At 44.0% G+C, this 21590-nt stretch overlaps 1 protein-coding gene across 3 annotated transcripts in view; it reads left to right on the top strand.

Annotated features, from left to right (window-relative positions):
* Positions 1-490: 490 nt before the first annotated feature.
* The window catches only part of carmil3 (capping protein regulator and myosin 1 linker 3), a 94249-nt gene continuing 73149 nt past the window's right edge, over positions 491-21590 (top strand). For 2 of the 3 annotated variants that reach the window (XM_034614798.1, XM_034614799.1), the window contains exons 1-5: positions 492-762; positions 6034-6128; positions 17262-17312; positions 19014-19073; positions 19161-19282. In XM_034614798.1, the coding sequence (XP_034470689.1) occupies positions 705-762; positions 6034-6128; positions 17262-17312; positions 19014-19073; positions 19161-19282 (386 nt within the window). In that variant the 5' untranslated portion in view covers positions 492-704. Of the gene's footprint in view, positions 763-6033; positions 6129-17261; positions 17313-19013; positions 19074-19160; positions 19283-21590 lie in introns of all 3 variants that reach the window. The other variant, XM_034614797.1, reaches the window with a different exon arrangement.

Here is a 21590-nt window from a genome sequence, read left to right as displayed (position 1 = left end):
CTTCGTTTCACACGATCATTTATCTTAGCAACACGATTCAGTGTCTATTGGATTTTGACTCACGGCTGCATGTTCAAAACTAAAACGTCTGACAATGTCACTTTGAGACTTTGCAAAACTGTGAGTGACATTTTTCACTTTTTTACTTGACATTTTCGAGCACCAGATTGAAATGTTATCCAAGTTAGAAAATAATCACTTTATATAAACCATGTCACAATTTGTTTCCATGCTGGGCCAGGCCAATAATCAGAAAATGACAGCAAGGTACCGGACATGTGCCATTTGGACCCCTTCTGGGTCATGGGCCCCACCCATCACTCTTTTTCAATGTCAGCCCCTGTCATGTGCTCAACCAGACACAGTGATCGCAAATGAGGTTCAATGAACACAGTCTCTAACTCTTCCTATAACTCTACCTCCCATCACCCCCCCCCCCCCCCCCCCCCTCTCTCTCTCCCTCCCTCTCTCTCTCTCTCATGTGGCTCAGTGAAGTACTCAGAGAGAGAGACTCCCCTCGGCTCCTGTCAGTGCGCACCACACACAGCTCTGTACAGGCTGTTGCTGCGGCCGGGGCACCTGCATGAACGGAGGACGGAACAAAGACAAAGACAAGTGGAAAGGTCGGAGGGGACATTAGTGAGCAGAGGACATCGGAGAGGATCAGAAGGAGAAGGGGGCTGGACCGGCGGGAGGAGCGCACCATGGCCGCAAAGGAGAGCTCATCGGCGGGCTTCGTCAGCGTCAGCCGGGAAATGACAGGTGAGCCCGGACTGGAGGGAGACTTTTTCTGGGGGGGGGAAAGTGTGTCTGGATCTTGCTGTGCGTAGTTTCCTGACAGGACAGGAGGAGACAGGTCTGCGTAAAGACGCGCTCGGTTAGTCTGTCCCCACTGCTCTTTTTAACTCCCATCAAGGCTTTGACTGTTTTAGAAACCCGCAGGAAACGTGTCCACGGGCTGAAATCAAGAGTCTGGACTGAGGACTGTGACACGATGATGCGCCGGGAAGTGTGTGGAGCACATGGGTCCTGCGGTGATGTCCCAGGTCCATATGCTTTTTGTGTTTCTGGAGAGTTTACACTTGTGCAGCAGCTCTGGTGCGCGTTCACCGGGAGTTTTCATCTCTCTCTCTCCTCGTGCGTGTGTGTGCGTGGGAGTTATCGTGCGACTGGGAGCGCTTTGCGTGCAGCGAGGCAGCATGCGTTCAGCTGAGCCTCTCTGTGCTCTATATTGGACACACACACACACACACACACACAATGGCCTCAGAGGACGTTACATTGATATCCTCGGGTCTTACTTAGTTTTGACTTGCCTCCTCACCCTTAACTTAACCTGAACTTAAAACTAACCTGAACCATAGTTACTACTTGCCTAACCTTCCCAGTCTCATGAACCTAAACCTGAGCTTGACCTATCCTGAAAACATGTCTTCACCTTTTTAAAGATGTTTGTCCCCACATAAAAGACAAGTGAGATGGTGGCAACAGATTCAGGTCCCCACAACGTGACACCTGGACCCCCCCACACACAGCTACAGAGACATTAGGACTGTGGAGGAGGTCTACTGGTCCAGACAATCTCAGTGTTTATGCCAGCAATGGTCTTAAAGAGGTAGCAAAGACGAGTATACACACGCACATGCACACGCACACACTGACACCAACATGTTTGGATGTTAAGGTGTTTAAGAAGTTGTGTCTCTCACGGCTAATTACCCTGACGCGGCGAGTTAAATCCCGCTGTTTACCAGCTCAACCTGGTCAAGCCCCTTCTGTCTGGCCTGGTGATAAGAGCCAGGCTGCATAAGGCCATTAACACACCTGCCCTGGGAAGGATAAAGTGGGGGAGGTGGTGTTCCATGGGGGGGGCATTGAGTGCACAGATCCATCTCGGTGTCAAGAGGTCGTTGGGATATGAGTGGGAACTGAGGATGAGCAGAAGGAAAAGGGACTTATCCATCCGTGGTGCTTCGTCTTCCCTCCACCCACACCTCCTGCCTCTCTCACACCCCCTTGGGAGCAGATGCCGAGGTCACACCAGCGGCCCTTTTGGGGGGGGCTTCAGTGTGTTAAAAGGTTTAAGCGATTGGATCTTGCCCAGCTTAACGTCAGTAACTCTCTGTGCATCTTCGGCTGATCCCTCCGATTGGTGATCCCCCACCGCCCCCCAGCACCACCTTACTACCATCCCTGCCTCGGCCTCCCTGCAGCTGGTGCTGCTCGCTCAAGTGTGAGAGCCAACTTCAAGGTTGTTGCTGGAGGATGTGGAAAGTGAGACACATGAGTGTGCAGCAGTGTGAGAGTTGGGCGACTGACACAACGGAGCGGCGTGACACAGTATGACGCACTGTCTCTCCATCTGGTGGGCTCCACGAGTGCATATTTAGTACGGGTGGCCCCGCTTGGGACTGTGAAATATCGCACACAGCTCGCAGGCATATGTGTGTGTTTGCAGTCAGGGAGGTATAGGGGGACGTTGTGTCTGTGAATAGCAGGTTGTATTGTTATGGAGGAGGCCTCTTGAACGGTTCAGTGAGCTTCAACAGGGTCGCCTGGCATGATGGAGCAGAGGCCCCCAAAGACTGCATCTCTGGATCTTGTGTTTTGCTCCTTTTGAGATGAGCTCGGCTGTTTTTTTTCTTCTTTCTCTGAGGCTAAAAATAGCCCAGTTATGAGTCCTCTTCAGTTAGAGGTTGTGTGTGTGTGTGTGTGTGTGTGTGTGTGTGTGTGTGTGTGTGTGTGTGTGTGTGTGTGTGTGTGTGTGTGTGTGTGTGTGTGTGTGTGTGTAAGTATGTGCGTCTGCCTGTCCTCGTCTTTGTGTCTTTGTGTCTTTGTAGCTGTCTCTGTGAATGTTCCCCCCTGTGTGGCTGATGTAAGGAGTAATTCATCGGTCTCTCTCCTAAGATGCTGACAGCATCATCAGCTCCAACATGGAGACATTACATTGGTGTGGGCACAGTTTCTGATTCACGGCTTCATTCAAACGGAACAGAATCTAAGATCTCAAACAAAAGCTCCAGGATACCAGAGTCACTTATGTGTTTCTGTTGAAAAAGTGTCACCTGCTGGTGTCCTAAATATTTGATGCCTTACACACTGTCCACACTAATGCAGATATTTTGCTAAACAGACTTTCCCCTCTGTGTTTTGGCCTCTCATCCACACCCTAACTGCTTTTAATCACTAAAATGCTAATTTTTACAAACGCCTTCCACATTGCAGATTACATTTTTTGAAAAAAAATTGTCACAGCTGACTTCACACATGTCCACTGTTACTTTGTGTGATGAGGATGTGCCAGAAACATCAACAACAATGTACCAGTTTCTCTACGCTAGGTTAGCACTACTAGGTCTAATTACAAGTTTACAGCTAAATTTAGCGTAACTGCACCGCATTAATGGCATTCACAAACTTCACCTCGCCCGATATTACAAAGTTCACTGTGCATGCTCACAATGTTTTTTCTCTGGTATTTGATGGACCATTGATGTAGACTTTATCCCCACCTACTGGCCTGGCATGCTTGTTTGAACATTAGTTTTGTAGTTGTTTTTCTGTTCCTGTCTAAAGGAAATAATTTGTAAAATGAAGAAAAACCCTCAGTTAAAAAAAAATTGAGGGTAAAATATCACCTACAGTGTCGACCAGGCCTAAATACTCTGTGATGTAGAGCTAACTTTACTAATGAAGGTCATGGTAGTAGCACACCACCACAGTCCTCCAGAACTGCTTCATCTCCTTGGTATTGATTCTTTTAAGTCTCTGTAGCTCTACTGGAGGGATGAACTCTGCTCTTGGTCGACAAAACGATCTGAACTCAAGGTCCACTTTCTCACTTTTGACCAGGTCTGCGACTAACCATCGTATTCCTATCCTATTGATAGCACTTTAGCAGTTACTCTACGGTCTCCCACTGCACTGAAGATCAGTGTTGTTCCTCAGTAGGAAGTCGCTTCAGACACTAAACACATTTAAAACAAAAGTTTTACTCCTGAATAAAATGTCAGAAAATAGTGAAGAACTCATAATGCTGTGAGCATGATAATCCAACCATTCAGTTTACTTTTTGTTTCAGCCAATAAAATAAGCACATCGGTGTAGTTCTGGCACCTTTGCTTAAAAAGTACTTAAACAACAAATATGTTATCTGAAGAGTTGGAGAGTTGATGTATGGTGTGTTGTCACATGATCTTTGTCGGCAGCTGAACTCTTTGTCATGTAACTGCAGACTTACAGTATCTTCTTAAAATATACTTTTATGCTTGATATTGTTTGAGTCTTTGATCACCTTTAGTTGTGACCTTATTCAGGTTTTTAATTATTATTGTTATAATATTACTTATTGTGAGTTATGTCGATCACTTTAGAGGGCTTGGAGTCCGTGGAGTTTGACACACTTCAATCTTGATCATCAATCAGATGATGAAGATTCTGTTCAAAGCTCCAGAAGGAATAATTCTTAGATCTTGATGGAGATTATTTCATCTGCTGCTGTTGTCAAGGTCGAGAATAAATTGTCAAGGTGACCTCTTGGTGCTTTGATGATGTTGATGGAGATCGCTGATTAATATGCTGCTCTAATACATTTCCATGCTTAACTGCATAACATCTGTTATCTTTGTCAATATTAAATTCCTTGTTTCTGCTGTCACAGCAGCTGATCCTTGGTCTTATGTTGCATTATTACCTTCACCAAGGTTACGGTTATGTTTTCATTGCTGTTTGTTTGTACCTCTGTCTGTAAGTAGGATTATGAAAAACCTCCTGAACATATGCCACTGAAACTTGGTGGAAGGATGGGGTATAGGCCAAGGAAGAACCCATCAACCTTTTGGAGCAGATTCAATTATGGGGGTGGATCCAGGATTTTCTTTCTCACTCGTTGTTAGATTTTTCAAAATGTCAGTGAATATTTCAAGAAGTAAGGCAGAGATACTGATGAACTGATATGTATGAGTGTGTTGACTTTGGTGCAGCTTTAAGGGAACTGTTGGGCCTTGGTGGAGGTGTGTGCGCCACTGACTGCTAGTTTATAAAAGATTCCAGTAATTTCTACATAGTGCGGAATTAGTTTGGGAAAGAGATATTAGGTCTGGGAGAAATTGGGTCATTGGGAAGCTTCTCTGTGTCAGAAAAGAGATTTATTTGAGGGCAGCATGGTTTGGTGGATAACACTGTTGCCTCCCAGCAAGAAGGTTTGAATCCCAGATTCAGGTGGGGCCTTTCTGTGTGGAGTTTGCATGCTCTCCTCATGTCTGCATGGTTTCTCTCCGGGTTCTCTGGCTTCCGCCCACAGTGCAAAGACAAACGGTTTTGTGTTAGGGTTAAATGAAAACTCTAAATTGACCGTATAGGTGAGAATTGTTGTTTGTCTCTACGTTGGCCCTGTCCAGGGTGTACCCCACCACTCGCCCAATGTCAGCTAGCTCCGGCTCCGCCCAGGACCCTCAAGAGGATCAGCGGTTTATAGATGAAGGATGGATATTTATGAGTGAAAATCTGTATCACAAGAAGGATGTTTGTATTGGCGGATCCCTAACTTTCATATTTATCCCACATTTTCATGTATAGTATCAAGAGGATGCTGGATGAGTCTTGGAGCAGATGCTTTAGTCGGGGAATGAGGCATGATGCACATTAAAAACTGTGTCCGCCGCAGTCACATTCGGTGTTTCCACTTTTACTGTTGCACTGGGTCACCTCTTGTGTCTTATTAGCTAATATTTGTTGGCAGTCTCTTTTCACAGTTGTCATTAAATAGCTCCAATGCTGTTTTCAGTGAGTTGTATACAGGTAACAAAGTTTGTATGAGTAGATAAAATTGCTCCATCTCTTACGTATCTCCACTCATTTACTGTCCTTTCTCCTTTCATTAGCCAACCAGCTATATATTCAAATATATGGATGCTTATTACTGTGCATCTGAGTGCATATCAGGGCAGCACTTTTCCTTCTGTTATGTGTTTACATAATATAATGAGCTCTCCTGTTTTTATCCTCCTCTTTTTTTTCTGCTCCTCTCTCCAGAGAGCATCAAGAAGGTGCTGGACAAGCAAGCCGCTAAGTTCGTCCGAGCCATCAAGCAGGACACCAGGAGCGGCAAATCCGAGGACAGGATTCTGGTGAGAGACGCCGAGCAACACCCTCACACCAAGCCTAGTCAACCCCCCCCCCCCCACCACTCCGCCGCCACACCGGGGCGACCTGAAAGAGATGTTCTTGTAGTTAAGAGGGAGCGTCTTAATGGGCGAGGTGTGTTGAATATGGAACAGAGCGGCGCCGGCTCGTTAACGGACGAAATGTAAATCGATGGGAGTTAATTGCGACAGATTGGAAGAGGCACGAGAAGTCACAGATTACACATCCTGAGACGCACAGCAGATGCGTTGAAAATCAGGTTTGAGACAGATGCTGCCTAAGCAGAGTGAAGTGGACACCATGCCATGGCCTACTGAGTCCGTCCTCAGAGTTTATTAGATGTGGCAGGATGGCCTTAATGCCCCAAGCAAGAGGGTGTGTGTGTGTGTTACCCTTACATGCAGAGCCATCCTTTATTTATTTATTTCTCAGTGTGTGTGTGTGTGTGTGTGTGTGTGTGTGTGTGTGTGTGTGTGTGTGTGTGTGTGTGTGTGTGTGTGTGTGTGTGTGTGTGTGTGTGTGTGTGTGTGTGTGTGTGTGTGTGTGTGTGTGTGTGTGTGTGTGTGTGTGTGTGTGTGCGTGCGTGCGTGCATGCCAGAGGGTGTGTGGGCAGCCTGCGATGTTTTCAAGGCCAACGCCACCGCCACCGCTGTTATTGGGAAATTGACAATTAGTCAACCACATTGGTGACTGATCAGATAGTCGTGCGCGCAGTTGCCGTGCGCCAGAGCCAGCTCATTTCCTCCTCTCAAGACACACACCAAAAAAAAGGACAAGCTGATAAGCGGATCAAAACTATTAATCTGCACTTCTCTGCAGTTCTCCGCTATTCTTCCCCCCCTCGTCTCCTCCCTTCTTCCATCTATCTCCATCATTACCGCACCTCCCCTCTATTTTTGTCGTCCCCTCTCTTTGTGTCCTCCCTCCCTCCCCTCCTTATCTGTCCATCTCGATTATTCTCCTCCCCGTCACCACCCTCCTCCCCCACACCCACCAGCCAGCCGCCTCTCACTTTTCCTCCGTCTCTTCCCTTTTGTGCCCTTCCCTCCATCTTTACTCAAACCTGTAAAAGGTTATTGAGCTCCTCTTTCCATCAGAGGCAATTCAATTAGGTCTCTGCCTTATGAGAGTTTTTTTTTTTTTACTATCCAAATGGGCCTTGGCTGCTGCTGCTTCCACAGCTCCAAATTCTTTCAAAGAAAGGGAGAGCGAGGGAGCGTAGGGAGAGAGGAAGAGAGAGGGAGAGAGATGGATGTAGGCATTCATTCTTGCACGTTAGCAAGGTCCTCCCCCTCTAAAAGGCAATCTTTTCACTCTAATGGATAAATTTGCTTGGATGTATGAATGGTGAACAGAGAGAGTTTGTAAATAGACCGTTTGTTTCAGTCTCTCTGGGCATTGTGCACAAAATATTCACGTGCTTGAAAATGTCGTACATGGCAGTTAGAGGAAGTGGACTGTTTTGAGCATTGCTTTCTAATATGAAGCTGAAAATAATTTTTCCAAGCCCGAAGGCGAGGCGTTCTCTTACCTTTATCCTCCCTTTCATGTGGATCTCCCCCCTTCACGGCTGGGGTAGATTTAGCAGGTCAAATCAGTGCAGGATTATAGCTTTCATTTCTTTTCCACTGCTTTAAGTTTGCTGAAAGAAGAGTTTTTAAAAATGCTTTGTATCAAGTTTATATTTACTGCTCGGGGGCATATATCAGCTGAAACCCGATTGGACCCTGAAGTGCCCCTGTCCCGTCGGTGGTCTTTTTTATTTTCCTTTTTTTTTTAAACTTGTCACTTTCTAACAATAACGATGACAATTTGTTTACATTTTTTATTTTCTAAGCTTTCTTGAAGTACACAATATTCACGTGCTGAAACGAGGAATAACTTAAAAAATATATTCAATGATCTGTGGCTTTGCTCAAAGCTATAGATCTAACAGTAAACAAGGAATGACTTGCATGTGCACCATAGTGAATTAAGTATTATGCATTGATGTTGGACATGTAATTGGCCCCTCTCTGTAAATTGTGGCCCCTGATTTAGAAAAATGCGTTCCCCGTTACTGCTCCATCTACGAAAGTCTTTGTTCTACATCTTGCTCTTTCTTTGTTTCCCTGTTTTTTCCCCTGGAGACACTGCTGTCTGTCTGTGTTGAATGTACCAGCCATCATGCCGCAACACACACAAGCATGCGCACACACACACACACATGCTGCGTTGTCTCCCTCCACGACCCATCGCAGACAGACCCAGGGAGGGCTCAGCATGACATCCAAATGCCACCCAGGGCAATGCGCTGGAGAGCATCAACACGCATGTTTCTCCCATGGGTGTGCGCGCACACACACACACACACACACACACACACACACACACACACACACACACACACACACACACACACACACACACACACACACACACACACACACACACGCTGTTTGTCATGTGCAGGGGGCATCTACTCAGAAACACATGGTTCAGTGCATCAAAACTTGCTCACATACACACACTTCCGGCCGTTATTAGATCAGCCCATCTGAAGATTAGAGCCAAGTCAGGAAACAAATCTTCAAAGACGGAGACGGGGGTGATGGTGTTGGTGGGGTACAGTGGGGAGAGGGGGGGGGGGGGGGGGGGGGGGGTGTTGGCAGAGGAGGGGAGGGCATCCCACTAGAGGAAAGGGAATAGACAGGGTGGGGGGGGGGGGGGGGGGGGGGGGTGTGATGTGGTGTGATGCCCTAGTTAGCGATTAGGCTCTTCCGCCACTTATTTTTCCTGATCGGCCGATCCGTTTTCTCCTTTGTTGACTTCCTTCGCCTTCTACCTAATGATGGGGCCTATTACTGGCTGAGATCTGCCGCTGTCTGACAGTCCCGAGCACACTTGGGCACTCGCTTATTTCCACTTAGTTTCTGCAGAGGTCCCGCTCGTGAGAACTCCAGCGGGACTGAGGTTTGAGGTCATGTTTAGGGCCATTACTTACAAAGATGTGGCTGCGATCGTGTGCGTATACTTAGGGGGGTGGTTACAGCACGGATGATATTTAGGAAGTTGGTGTAAGGAATATATATATATAATGATGATTTATGGTCAGCAGTCCCTTTTTTAAAGTTGCTTTTTTCCACAGAAAATAATCCATGCATAAAACTCAATACTCACTTAATATTATACCTAAAATTCCCTTCTTCTTTCTTATTGCTATGACACTGTTGCTGCTTCTATCTACTCTGTACAGTCTTCTGTTTTCTTCTCAGAGATCTGCTTTATCTGTACCTATGGGTTTACAGAATTAACAGACTGTGAAGCCTCCCGGGACAAACTAAATACAAATACTGTAAAAAAAACAATTCATAGATTTGAAATTCAATTTGATAACAGACCATTTTCGGTCTGAATGAATATCCTGTAGTATCTGACTTGTTTGTGGTCACCATTGTATTGAATCTTCAATATCTTTCTTTGAGATTCATTTCTTTAAAATTCGACATCTAATTCCCCTTTACTGAGTTTTCTGCGGTTGTTATTTTTCCATGTCTACCTTTTTGTTTTCAAGCTTCTATATTTCTTGTTTTTAACCTCATCCTCATGAATTATCATTTTCAATCTTCTCTCTGGGCCTCTGTGTCTTTCTTTGGTTATTGAATTTTTATCAGTCTTTGTGTTGTTAAATTGTGTTTGTTCTTCAGTGCTCTGTCTAGTGTAAACTACATCACTGACTTGTGGTTAAGTGATTTGTCCCGACACAGAGGTGACTCACTGCTGGTAAATGGATTTGTACAGATGTATAATATGTTCAGTGGATTGGGAGTGGGAGCTCTCCAATCCGTCTCTACAAACAGAGGTTTAAGGACCAGCTGGGATGCTCTCATGAAGATATGTTACTGGTTGCATTGTGGGAAATGTAGGAGGTTTTGGAGGTCATCTGATGTGTGAGACTAAGGGGGCTTTCACATCTTTGTTTGGTCTGGAACTTCAGACTTTTCAGTTTGGTAAAGTAACTGGTGTGAAAGGGGCCTCAGACCATGGCCAGGACTAACAGACCATAAAGACGGTCTCAGTTTCAGTCAGGATCAAACTGAAATAGTTTCAATAAGTGCTTTCACACTGCAGATAATTCACACTTTCGAACCGTTTGCAAGAAGTTGAGACAGCATTCAACAATAGAAGAAGAAAAAAAGCGGATAGTAGAATTGCTTGTAGCCTCTGATAATGTTTAATGACGAGGTCGTTCATTTTGCTGGTAGTAAAACCTCGATCGACAAAGTGATGCGCTTCATTAATTTTCAACATTCAAATGGAAAGACTACTTATTTAATGCACTTAAAAACGTAGCAAATTCAATAGAACACATGTCCTTCTCCAAACCAATCAATGGTAAGTATAGTTAGATGCAGCCCCCAGATGATAATGACAGGACAAATGTCATAGAAAAGTTTCAGCGCACTCCCGATAATACATTTTAAACCAAAACTAACCAGATCAAATTTAAACAATGTAACAAAGACCTGAACCTGGGTTTGGATCGTTGCACGTCCACGTATGAAAACGCCCTAAAAGTCGTGTTCTTTTGTTTGATGCAGGACCCAAAAAGAGGTCACACACCTGAATGGTGGTGAGATGATCAACAATTCAGGTCTCGATTTTTCTCGAATATTTGCTTTTAGTTTTGTGAGTTACTCGATTCATGTTCCCTGGACTCTGTGGAAAACATGGATTATCCTGGTGAAGTAAATTGAATTGAAATTGAACTGTTCCGCTGTAGCGCAGCAGCAACCCTAATATTCTAAATGTAGTTGGACACCAGACAGGAGAATAAAAACATTCCTCAACCTGTCACTTTTTTTAAATTTTTTTTTATCTGTCAGCCTAAACTGGTTTCTTGACTTCTACTTGGAAACATTTTTTTGATACACACAGCTAAGCTTTTTAATATTTGAGAAAAAAGACTGTTTGACTAACCTTCTTCCTGCATTTAATTTGTTGCTCCCGCCCCAGACACATCTGACCAATGAATGAACATTGAGTGATGTGATCTGTAGTGATGTATTTGTTTCAACTGCATAAATACAGATTTTGTCATTCATCAGTATATTATTCAGACCAAAGACTGTATATAAAGATGGATGAAACAACTCCACTTCCTCATGTGCAGCCATCTTGCAATTTTGACGTAATTTGGAGACAGACGGAGCTGCGGTGTTGAGGTCCCAACAGTACTCGTGCTTGACCAATCGTGAGTTGGTCACAGTTTTCAGTCATGGCGTCCAAACTTAAAATTAACACTTGAACATACAAAAGTGTGATTTTAAAAACTAGAGAGAAGCCATCTTTAAGAAAAAAAATGTGACATGTATTTTGGCTTTTTAGTTTGGTTCATGTCCCATATGCTAACATAGAGGAACAGGCGAGGTTTATGACCTTTATTGCAGCCAGCCACTCGATGGCTATGAAGGGGATTTGGCTTCTCCTTCCGGGGTCGGACATTTTCATATACAGTCTCTGATACAGCCACTTTAGTTTTATTGGTTTGGACACAGATTCCATTGACCCCAAGGTCAAATTCAACCCTTTGCAATTCTTAAAGTATTAATCTTAATCAATTTGTAACCATTGAATCAATGTATATATTGTAATTCACTTGCTCACTGTGTTATCATTCCCTCATCTCACTTAATCTGATTCAACTAACGATTGGCTCTAATACCTTTTTGACACCAGAGAGCTGACTGAACCTCTTCAATTCGTTGGTGCAGAGAGCAGTGCAGCTGCCAAGCAACGCATCTTTTTCAGAACAGACAGACGGGAAGATTTCCAAAGGCTCTTTTATTGGCGTCTATGACTTCATCATCATCACTGCTCAATGAATCCAGATAGAAGTCATTTGTGGACGAAGAATGGTGTTGACTCCCAGGCCAAGGACCCAGTCTATAGCCAAGCCTGGGATTGTTTTGCTCCGCTACGGAGGATGTTGTTTTGGTGTGTTTGTTTGTCTGTAAGCAAGATTTGAATAGATTTCCATGTAACTTGGTGGAAGGATGTTGAAGGTCAGGGGAATTTTGGAAAAATCCAGAATTTAGTTGTTCCACATTCTTTTAAAATTGCATGACTCCCAGATTTACTAAGAAATAATTCATGGCTCTTGATTTAAAAAAAAAAAAAATCAATGTGTGTGAAATCAGGTGCAGCTTGGCCTTTGTGGAGATGTGCACTCAACTGTGTGCCATTGTAGTTTGTTGGTGGGTTTGCATGTTTGCTAGATTACTCAAAAACTTTGGAAGGATTACCACAAACCTTGGTGGAAGGATGCATTGTCACTTTCTTTACGCTGCAAAAGTTTGGTGACTGAGTGCCATTCTAGTGGTTTGTGTTTGGACCTGCAGGACGGTGACTAGATGACCACTGAGGCTAAATCTGAGCCAAGGATGAATCCAGTTTTGAACCACTTATCCCTCAAGCTACAAAAACAAAAAATGTATTGCGGCAAACAAAGTCCGACAGCAAGAGGCACTCGCTGGATTACATAATCAACCTAAACATTTTAAGTGGTGAAACGGGGCATTGCTTCCGGCTGAGATGACACTTTTGTTGCAGAGAGACTCAGACTGTGCATCGAACTGTGAAAGAAAGCACAGTACAAAGCAGCAAAGCAGAGACAACTCCATGCTAGCGGCACAATCTTGTATTCTCTCAGTCTCCCAACAACACTTCAAATTTTTTTTGTGTTTGTAATATGCTTGCATAATGGAGAACATTACCGCTGCATCATCCGCAGTTTTCTATTCATGGTTTTTCCCTCGGAGATACTCGCCGTGGAGTAATTTTCTCTGCAAGTATCCAGGATTTACCATTTGATGGCACGTGGCGAGAGCTCTGCGCTGTAATTAGGACTCTGCTTTCTTTTGATTATCGTAACACATGTTGGTAGCCTATGGCGGAGAGACTGAAATGTGACGGCTGACCTTCTCTTTCTTTCCCGTGAGATGCAGAGAAAGTGTGAATTAGTGTTTTCAAAGGCCACTCAAAGTGTCTGCGTCTGTTTTATCTTTTCATCCTATTCATTTCCTTTCTCTCCTTGCCTCTGTCTCTCTCTCTCTCTCTCTCTCTCTCTCTCTCTCTCTCTCTCTCTCTCTCTCTTCTCGTCTCCCTGCATCACCCCACCTCTCTGTTTCTCCCTCTCGCCTCATCCACTTGGCCTCTCCCACCCCCGCTGTTCGTCTCTGTCTCATCCCACGTTCTCACATGTGCTCACATTTAATATTTTCCCCTCACCCTATTTTTTTTTTTTATCCTCTCAGCCAATTCCCCCACTCCCCTCCACTCTTCCTCTACATCTCCACACTCATTTCTTACTCCCATCTATAGCACAACCCCATGACCCCTTCACATTATCACTCTTCCCCCTTCCTTTGCTTTCTCTTTATTAGCGGTCCTTTTGGTTTCAGAGTGCTTGCTTGCCTTCTCTTTGATTTAGGAGCATTGGACTGGTTGGATTTTACGAGATCGTTTTTTTTTTAGCTTTGCGTGTCTTTCCTCTCATGTAGCTCCATCTCTCTGCGACTCTGTTTCGGCCACTCTAAAGTCCACTTATGAAGCACGACCTGGGGCATCTATGCTTTCAAACCCCCTGTCACTTCCCCACACACACAGACACACAGACTGACACGCACACATGCACGTAAGCTGACATTGAGTGATGGCAGGGTTGTGTTCTTATGATGCTGAGTATACTTGGTTCAGTGATGGTGGCTGACTATGTTGCGTGTGAGAGTGTAGTCCAAAGCCAGCTTAAAAAACTATTGTGTGTGTGTGTGTGTGTGTGTGTGTGTGTGTGTGCGTGTGTGCGTGTGTGCGTGCGTGCGTGCGTGCTGTACTGTACCAGGATGCCCGACATGTGCAAATGTTGTATTGGAATGTTTCTGATTTTGCTGTGTGTGTGTGTATATGTTTTTAAAGGCCCTTGTGGGCGAGCCAGAAATACCAGGGGCAGCCAAATCTGGCACTGATCCTCAGCTTGTACCCTCTGAGGCAATGCTGCAACACACACACACACACACACACACACACACACACACACACACACACACACACAGAAGACCCAGCGACACACACAGAAGACCCAGCGACACACTTTGATTTGCACCATCTCGTTTGAAGTGCAAGACCCACAGCCTGACAGCTTATGATTAATATAAGCCCCCGCCCTCTGCCCTCTGGACTGCGTACGCATGCAGACACACACATCTAGAGAGAGATACATTTGTTGTTTTAGTGCACGTAGTATACGCACACTCCCTCTGCATGACACACACTCCCACCCTGCCCTCGCAGTCTGCTTCAGGGGCTGGCTGGCTGGCTCTTTGAACTTGTGCTTCTGACACTGCGCCATCACAACAAGGGCACCTCTGTTACCCCCCACCCTCGCCACCCAGCCATCCCATCATCTTCCCGTCTCAGTCCCTCTCTTCCTCCAGTTCCTCCTCTTCGCTCTTTGAGATCTTCACCTGCCGTGTCCTTGGCTTACCAGGTCAGGGAGGTTGACCATCTCATCTCAGAGGACTTCCTTGGCGGAAAACAATTTGCTCTTGTGGCTTTTAGGGTCTCCCATTGATCCGTGGTGAAATGGGGTTGCCAGAAGTCCACATTAGGGTAAAAAATTCTGGTTCTGGCTCATGAGGCTTGACTTCAGCTCTGATTTATCCAATTTATCCTTGAGCCTTGATGCTTCAGTAGGAAACTATTTCTTGTTTCCGGAGAAAACCAATAGATGTGTTATCTGTTTCATTTATTTGCACAGCTTGAGCCAGGACTGTCTGATACTTTCTAAGAGAGACGATAAACAATACTGTGAAAACTGTCCACCCAGTGAGTTCTACTCATTGACCGCATATAAAGATGGACGATGATGTGTCTCCACTTCTTCCCACTATCAAGAATTGAACCTAAAATATACCAAGATAAGATAACCCTTTATTATTGCCACAGTGGGGAGATCTGCAGTAGCACAGCAGCAACACTCAAAAATAGGCGTCAGTAAGTAATAAGTAACATTCAATACTTAAGTGAAAGGAATATAAAATACTATAGAAAAATTGCATTGTAACTGGAATAGATTGTGTTTTCAATTACTATAAATAATACATATTGGTGAATGAGATGGTGAGAATGTAGTCTGCTTTATTAATACCTGAAAGAAGTCTAGCAGGCCATCAGTGTGTGTATAACAAGCAGAGTGTACTGGGTTGTGCACTCACCTATAGCTGCATATCACTATGATGATAAAATCCCCTTAAAATTACAGTGGAATACTGTGCAATTGACTTCACTCCAGGTATGTACTAAATCAAGTGCATTTAGGAAATAAACAATCTGGCCACCAGATGTGAAAATGAACTCTGTGTCTGTCTGAAGATTTGGCACCTTCCAGTTTAAAGCAAGGGGGGCTGCGTCGTGTCGCAATGGCTCAAACTTGATCTGTTACACCGCACATGATGAACAATATCCACTAGATTTTCCCTCTACCTCTGCACATACCCAGTCCCGAGTGGGCACAGCATAACTGTATGGAGTATTGATTGTCTCTCTAATGATGCCTCACTGCTCTGTAAATGATATATCAAGAGAGGAGAAACTCTACGCAAGAGGCCTTGTTCAGCATCAGAGGATGAAATCGGCAGCCTGCATTATTGATGCCTGTGTTTACATGACGATACCTTCTGTCAGGTTGCAAGGCTTTTGAAGGGAGAATATGATTCTGTCTTATTTTCTCACTGTGTACATCCCTCACACGCACCCTCCCCCCCGTGTGCCTCCTGTACCCATCACACCTCCCCCACTCTTTTCTGGATTTATATGCCAGAGTTTGCAAACTTTGGAGTTGTGATTGGACTAACAATCTTCTCTGAAGCACCCTTTTTTCTTGGTGGGGGTATCGTTCTGTCTGCTCCTTCCCAGTCTCTTGTTTTCAGAGCTCTCCCTCTCCTGTCTCCTCTCTGTGGGAGTCTGTTATGGATATCTGTGTAGTTAAGAAACAGGGCTGATCTGCGAGGCTAATTCTGCTGGGAAGTTGGTGAAGTATAGAGGACGGGAATGTGAAGACTTTATTTAATCTAGTGTCTCTGTCCTTCTATTGCCTCGTCCATCTCTCCCTCTTCCTCATTCTTTGTATGTTTCGTTTGCTTTCTTCCTCTCACCGCCACTCAGCGGGGCGCCATTAGCCATTCAGCGCAGAGAGGCCTTGAGGAATTGAAAGCGACAGAGCAGAAAAAGAATAGAAAACCTCCACCGGGAAAGGGAGACAGGGGAGTCGGGAGATGGGACGGGGAGGGAGCAGGGGTGAGGTGTTCAGGCAGGAGGGAAGCAGACAGGGCGCTGTGGCACACAGGGAGATGGAGGGATTAGGGATTAAGGAAGAGTATGGGGGGAAAATGAACAGATTTCCATGGAGATGAAGAGAGAAATCACAGGAATGACAGGGTGCAAGGGAGGGAATTATGGACACGTCAGGAGTGGAATCTGAAAGCCAGCTGAAAAAGAGCAGAGGGAAAGTGTGGGCATGATGTGGAGTAGGAGCTGGGGAGGGATGGTTATGCACAGTGCATGCATGGGGTATGCTAATTATGGATTTTTGAATTATGAATGAGATTAATTACACAGGCAGACGTGAATATATTCACGTTTTTTCTTCTCTTAATTTACCCAAGACACTTTTAAATGGTAATGTCTTTCTTTTGGCAAAAGCCCACCTCTCTTTTTTTGCTCTTCCCATCCTCTTTGTCCTCTTTATCCTCCTCCTCATCTGAGCATTAGTTTTCCTCGCTGACGCATTGAGGCATCTGTTGCATAAGTGCCACTTTGTTCCATCAACACAACTTAGCCGGATAAATCAGACGGTCACGTGACTCCCTATCTCGCTGTAATATTTCTTTCACACACGCATGCTATCATCATTAGCTTGCTAATGTCTAGAGTGCTTAGAATGACTTACGAGCCGTTCGGATGATACTCGTGGATGATTTGCTGTCTTTATGGGGTGTTTATGCCGTGCTATTTTTTGCTGCGATTTGCATTTTGCATTTCCTGCTCTGTGACAGAAAAATGAATGTGTTCTCTCCCCCCAGGTCCTGGCAACATGGAGACTGTATCTCTTTGCTGTCAAAGTGCCCACCAAGGTAAATTGTCTCCCCAGACTCTCAGAGGAATTTTCTGGCTTTCACTGGGCAGCTTTGATCTCGCTGTTAATTCACAGGAGACGTGACAAACAAGCAGCAGAGTTTTGGAGCAGAAGATAATGATGATGATGACTGTGCTGCTGATGTTTTAGAATGATAGGCATCTTGATAATGATTACAATGAAGACAATCATTTGGCAGGTGGCATAAAACTGTCTGTTTCAGGCAAAACTTTGTAGATTATCTTTCTTTGATGAGAGTTTGATGAGAAGATCCTGACCTTGGCTTTTATACTTTTTAGATAAATCAAACAAACAAGTTATGATGTGTTAATTATTGAGCATTGGAGTTGTTAGTAGGCATATTTATTTACTTAGGGGACAAAGCCAGGTTAGCCATTTCCTGTGGTTCCCCTCTCTCTGTAAAGATGAGCTATCTGGCTGCATGCTGCAACTGTGGCATCATTCTCTTCATCTAACTCTCAGGAAATATATGCACATATTCTCCAGAAACTCTGCATTTCTGCAAAGGTAATTCAGCTTTATTTCAACTTGGGTCCTATTTTTGCCAATATCTGGACCCATCAGCGGATATAAAGTTATGCTTTTTCTAGGTGTATTGGGTTCGGCAACATTTTGAGTAATCGCCATTAACAGCTATCTGCATATAAATCAGATCAATTAAAAAGCACATTGCCGAACGGACTGTTTACCTGCAGGCAACCGAAGCCTGCTCAAAGGCAATTGGTCAAACGAGAAACCAGAAGTCTTCTGGCCCCAGAAATTTGATTCTGCATATTCAAATGCATGTTCATAGAAATTAGATTTTTGCCATACTTTTTGAAAGTCATGATGAAATCGTACATACCAGAGTTATTCCTGAGTAACAACAAGAAAGTCCAACAGGGAAAGAAACACAAGCGATCAGATGATCACTGATTTTGTAAACAAGCTCGCAAGTGCTCAGTTTTCTTTGTTTTACAGTGGCACATTTATCATGGGATGTCTGGCAGACTGACTGTCTGTGTGGAGATGATTTTCTATGCCAGTCCCGGCAGTAGGTTTAGTCCACGTCAGCCATAAAAAGGGGGTTTGTTGTTGCACATCCTCATTTTGACATTTTGTTGCACAAAGTTGTGAAAAAGAATTAATCAGAATCAGAAATATTTTAATAATCCAGGGGGGGTTGCTCCAGCCAAGAATAGAAATATATATATATATATATATAAAGCCCAAGAAGATGACAATAAGTAGAAATACAAAAAAAAGGTCTAAAAAATACTATAAAATACAGTATGTAAAAAGAAACTTAATAATAGTATGTAAATATACAGTATATACAATACAATAATGCATTAAAAGCCATAGAGTTGGTCTCTATCCTGTGATGGAAATGTACAATTTAAAGTTCAGGTAATAATTTTACTATCAGACCTTTTCTCATAAATGATGCTAACCTCATGGTTCGCTGAAAACCTCCATGATTGTCTGAAAGCTCGTGTTTCTTGCCCCATCTGACATCTTATCAAAAATGTTGCTGCAGATCTAAGCAATTACCTTGATGAGTACACTTTAAGTCGTGATCAATATAAACAGAAAACAAGACCCAAGTTGTAATGAGGTGTAATCATGCTTTTAAAGATGTTGTGAAACAGGCAGTGTGTTATTGTGGCCCACAGTCAAGTTTTTCTGCTGTTTTCAGGTTGAGGTCACCTTCAACTTCTTGGAAATCCGAGCGATGAACACCTACCCAGAACACCAGGTGAGAACAGTTTAGTTTTTTTGCTTTTTGCCCTTGTCCGCAGTGTAAAGTGTTATTACAGAAAAATGAATGTTCCCCACACTGCAGGTTGTCATCGATACAGACAAGACCACCTACTCGCTGAGGCTGCAGACCCAGGAGCAGCTGGATCACATGGTCAATCACATCAACTACGCCCTCTCCCGAGTCTTCAACAACTCTATTTACGCGTAAGCATCATCGAGCATCATCGCCTTGAGCAAAGAACCAAGTTTGTCTGGCTTCTTCCCCCCTAAATTTTAGCTGAGATGCCTCTCCCTCGAAATTCAAAAAATGCCTTTTGAGTGTAGAACACCCCCCCATCTCTCTCTCACCCACACCCAGGTATTGTCACACACACACATATGACACATCTGTTAGTTTGCTAAAGCTAATTTAACTACACACACTTTTGCATCAGAAATGGCTAATGTAGTAGAGGCTTCTCGCCTCTGCAGTTTCCTGACTGCAGAGGAAACTGCCATTCAAACAGCCGTCACAGGCATCTGTCTCAGCCAGAGGGCGAAACGATGTGGGTGTGTTTGAGATAGCCGGGATTGAAGCAGCCACGTCTAAAGACACCGAAGGGCAGGAGAGCATGGGAGATGTTTCTGAATTGTAGATGATGTGTTGGTTTAGGTGTTTAGTTTCAGCATAGAAAATGAGCCCCTAACTTTAATTAGAGGGTGCAAGGACCAAGATGGTTTGAAACACTGGGTGACATTATGAGCCAAGTTCAACCCTTAAATGTAGATTTTGTTTTTTTTATACATTTGGTAAGAAATGTGATAATAAACCCAGCATTTATGTATTCCATCATAGTACAGTCATGAAATTGAGTTTACAGCTCTAAAATCACATGATTGTTAGTGTGCAGAATCTCTTGAACAACTCTCCACAGTGCATTGACAAGTTGGCAGCTTCACCTTCGGGCAGGATTACTTGTGTTCTTGTATTGCTGTAGTTTTCATCCAACCCATTTCTGTGTCACAGGCGACTTTAACACCCAGCAATCACTGGGATTAAATCAGCCGGCTGACACTTCGTAGGCCGTTACCTGGAGGCATTGTGTTGGCTCTTTTTTATTTTCTAAAGAAGATGGTGTAGCGCAGCGAGTGAGTAGCAGTAACACACAGTCCCTGACAGAGCTGTAGACACAGGCCTCCAGTCAAAAATCCATTTGTACACAGTTGAAGCCTGGATACAGTTAAGTTCCATTTCGGACGTTTTTTTGTTCCGAGGTCCTGTGGATGTATGGGTGAGCGAGCCAGCAAGGCACAGAGTGTATTCCCTCATCTACAATTTCTAAGAGCAATGGGATTGACTCTACTCCGGCTATTGACCTGCACAAGGCTATCTCTGCACTCTATCATCTTTCAGAATGGCTCTTTTCCATTAGAGCCACAGCCTGTGATTGCTTCCGTCGAGAACATTTAAAGCGAATAAAGGGAGAGGGGAGAAGAGAAGGCTGGAAGTTGTGTTGTGGTGTTTGATTTGTGCAGCCTTGTAACGGATTGGTGCCGCAGTATTGAGGTACATAATGCAGATGGTATCACGATAACGTGCACTCGCGCTTCAGAGGCGGATGATGATTGTGGAGAGGAGGTGGGGATTAAGGTCACGGATGTGGTTAGGTGTTGTGTGTGTGTGTGTGATTCGTTGACAAATGGGATTAAGGACGGTAAGTGTTGAATGCGACAGTATAACGGTGTAATCCCATCAAAAAGCCAAAGCAGGTACAGCACAGCATTATGTACAAACACAGTATTTACTTTGTGATGTCAGAATTTATTCTTTTTCTGCTTACTGGATGCTTTTGTTTGAGTGTGTGCCTTTGTCTGTAATTGCTGCAGCGAACGGCAGTGGCTTTAAACTGCTTTCCACGGAACCTTGACAGTTTATGTTGTGTTTATCTACGACTAAAGCAAAGTCACAAGCTATTTCAACACATTCTACGCATTAACTTTCTCAGCTGTACCTGAAAAACAAGTCTCCCACAAATTAGGATACAATAGTCCTTTATTTGTCCAACTATAGGGAAATTATACACATATTTTTTGCAGCAACAAAAAGGGGATATAAATTACAGACTCAGTTTAGCTACTCTATAAGGTGATAAATATAACTTTAACACAAGGAACTATAATAATAGAGGTATTTACAATGTATACAAAATATATACTGAGTAACAGTATTGCACATATGCCGTATAATATTAAAATTGCACACATAGAAGATTATTATTTGGTTTGTGTAGAGTTAGGGTTAAGGTTAGGCTCTAGATTTAGGATTAAGGATATTGGGTTAGGTTATGGCTAAGGGTCTAGGGTTAGGAGGTTAGGGCAGTGTTAGGAGTCATGGGTAAGGGGAGGGGCTGGGGTAAGGGTTTGGGTAATTTTAAGTTGTTGAATATCTGAGTTAGATATAAAAGGTGTCTGTGGTCTACAGGGACCTAAGATAACTCTCTTTCAGAGATATTGGATTAATCAGTCTCTCACT

This window comes from Hippoglossus hippoglossus, chromosome 17, assembly GCF_009819705.1.
Source record: "Hippoglossus hippoglossus isolate fHipHip1 chromosome 17, fHipHip1.pri, whole genome shotgun sequence".
NCBI classification, from domain to species: domain Eukaryota; kingdom Metazoa; phylum Chordata; class Actinopteri; order Pleuronectiformes; family Pleuronectidae; genus Hippoglossus; species Hippoglossus hippoglossus.
The sequence above is the reverse complement of the archived record's forward strand: the minus strand, read 5'-3'. Positions and strand labels throughout refer to the sequence as shown.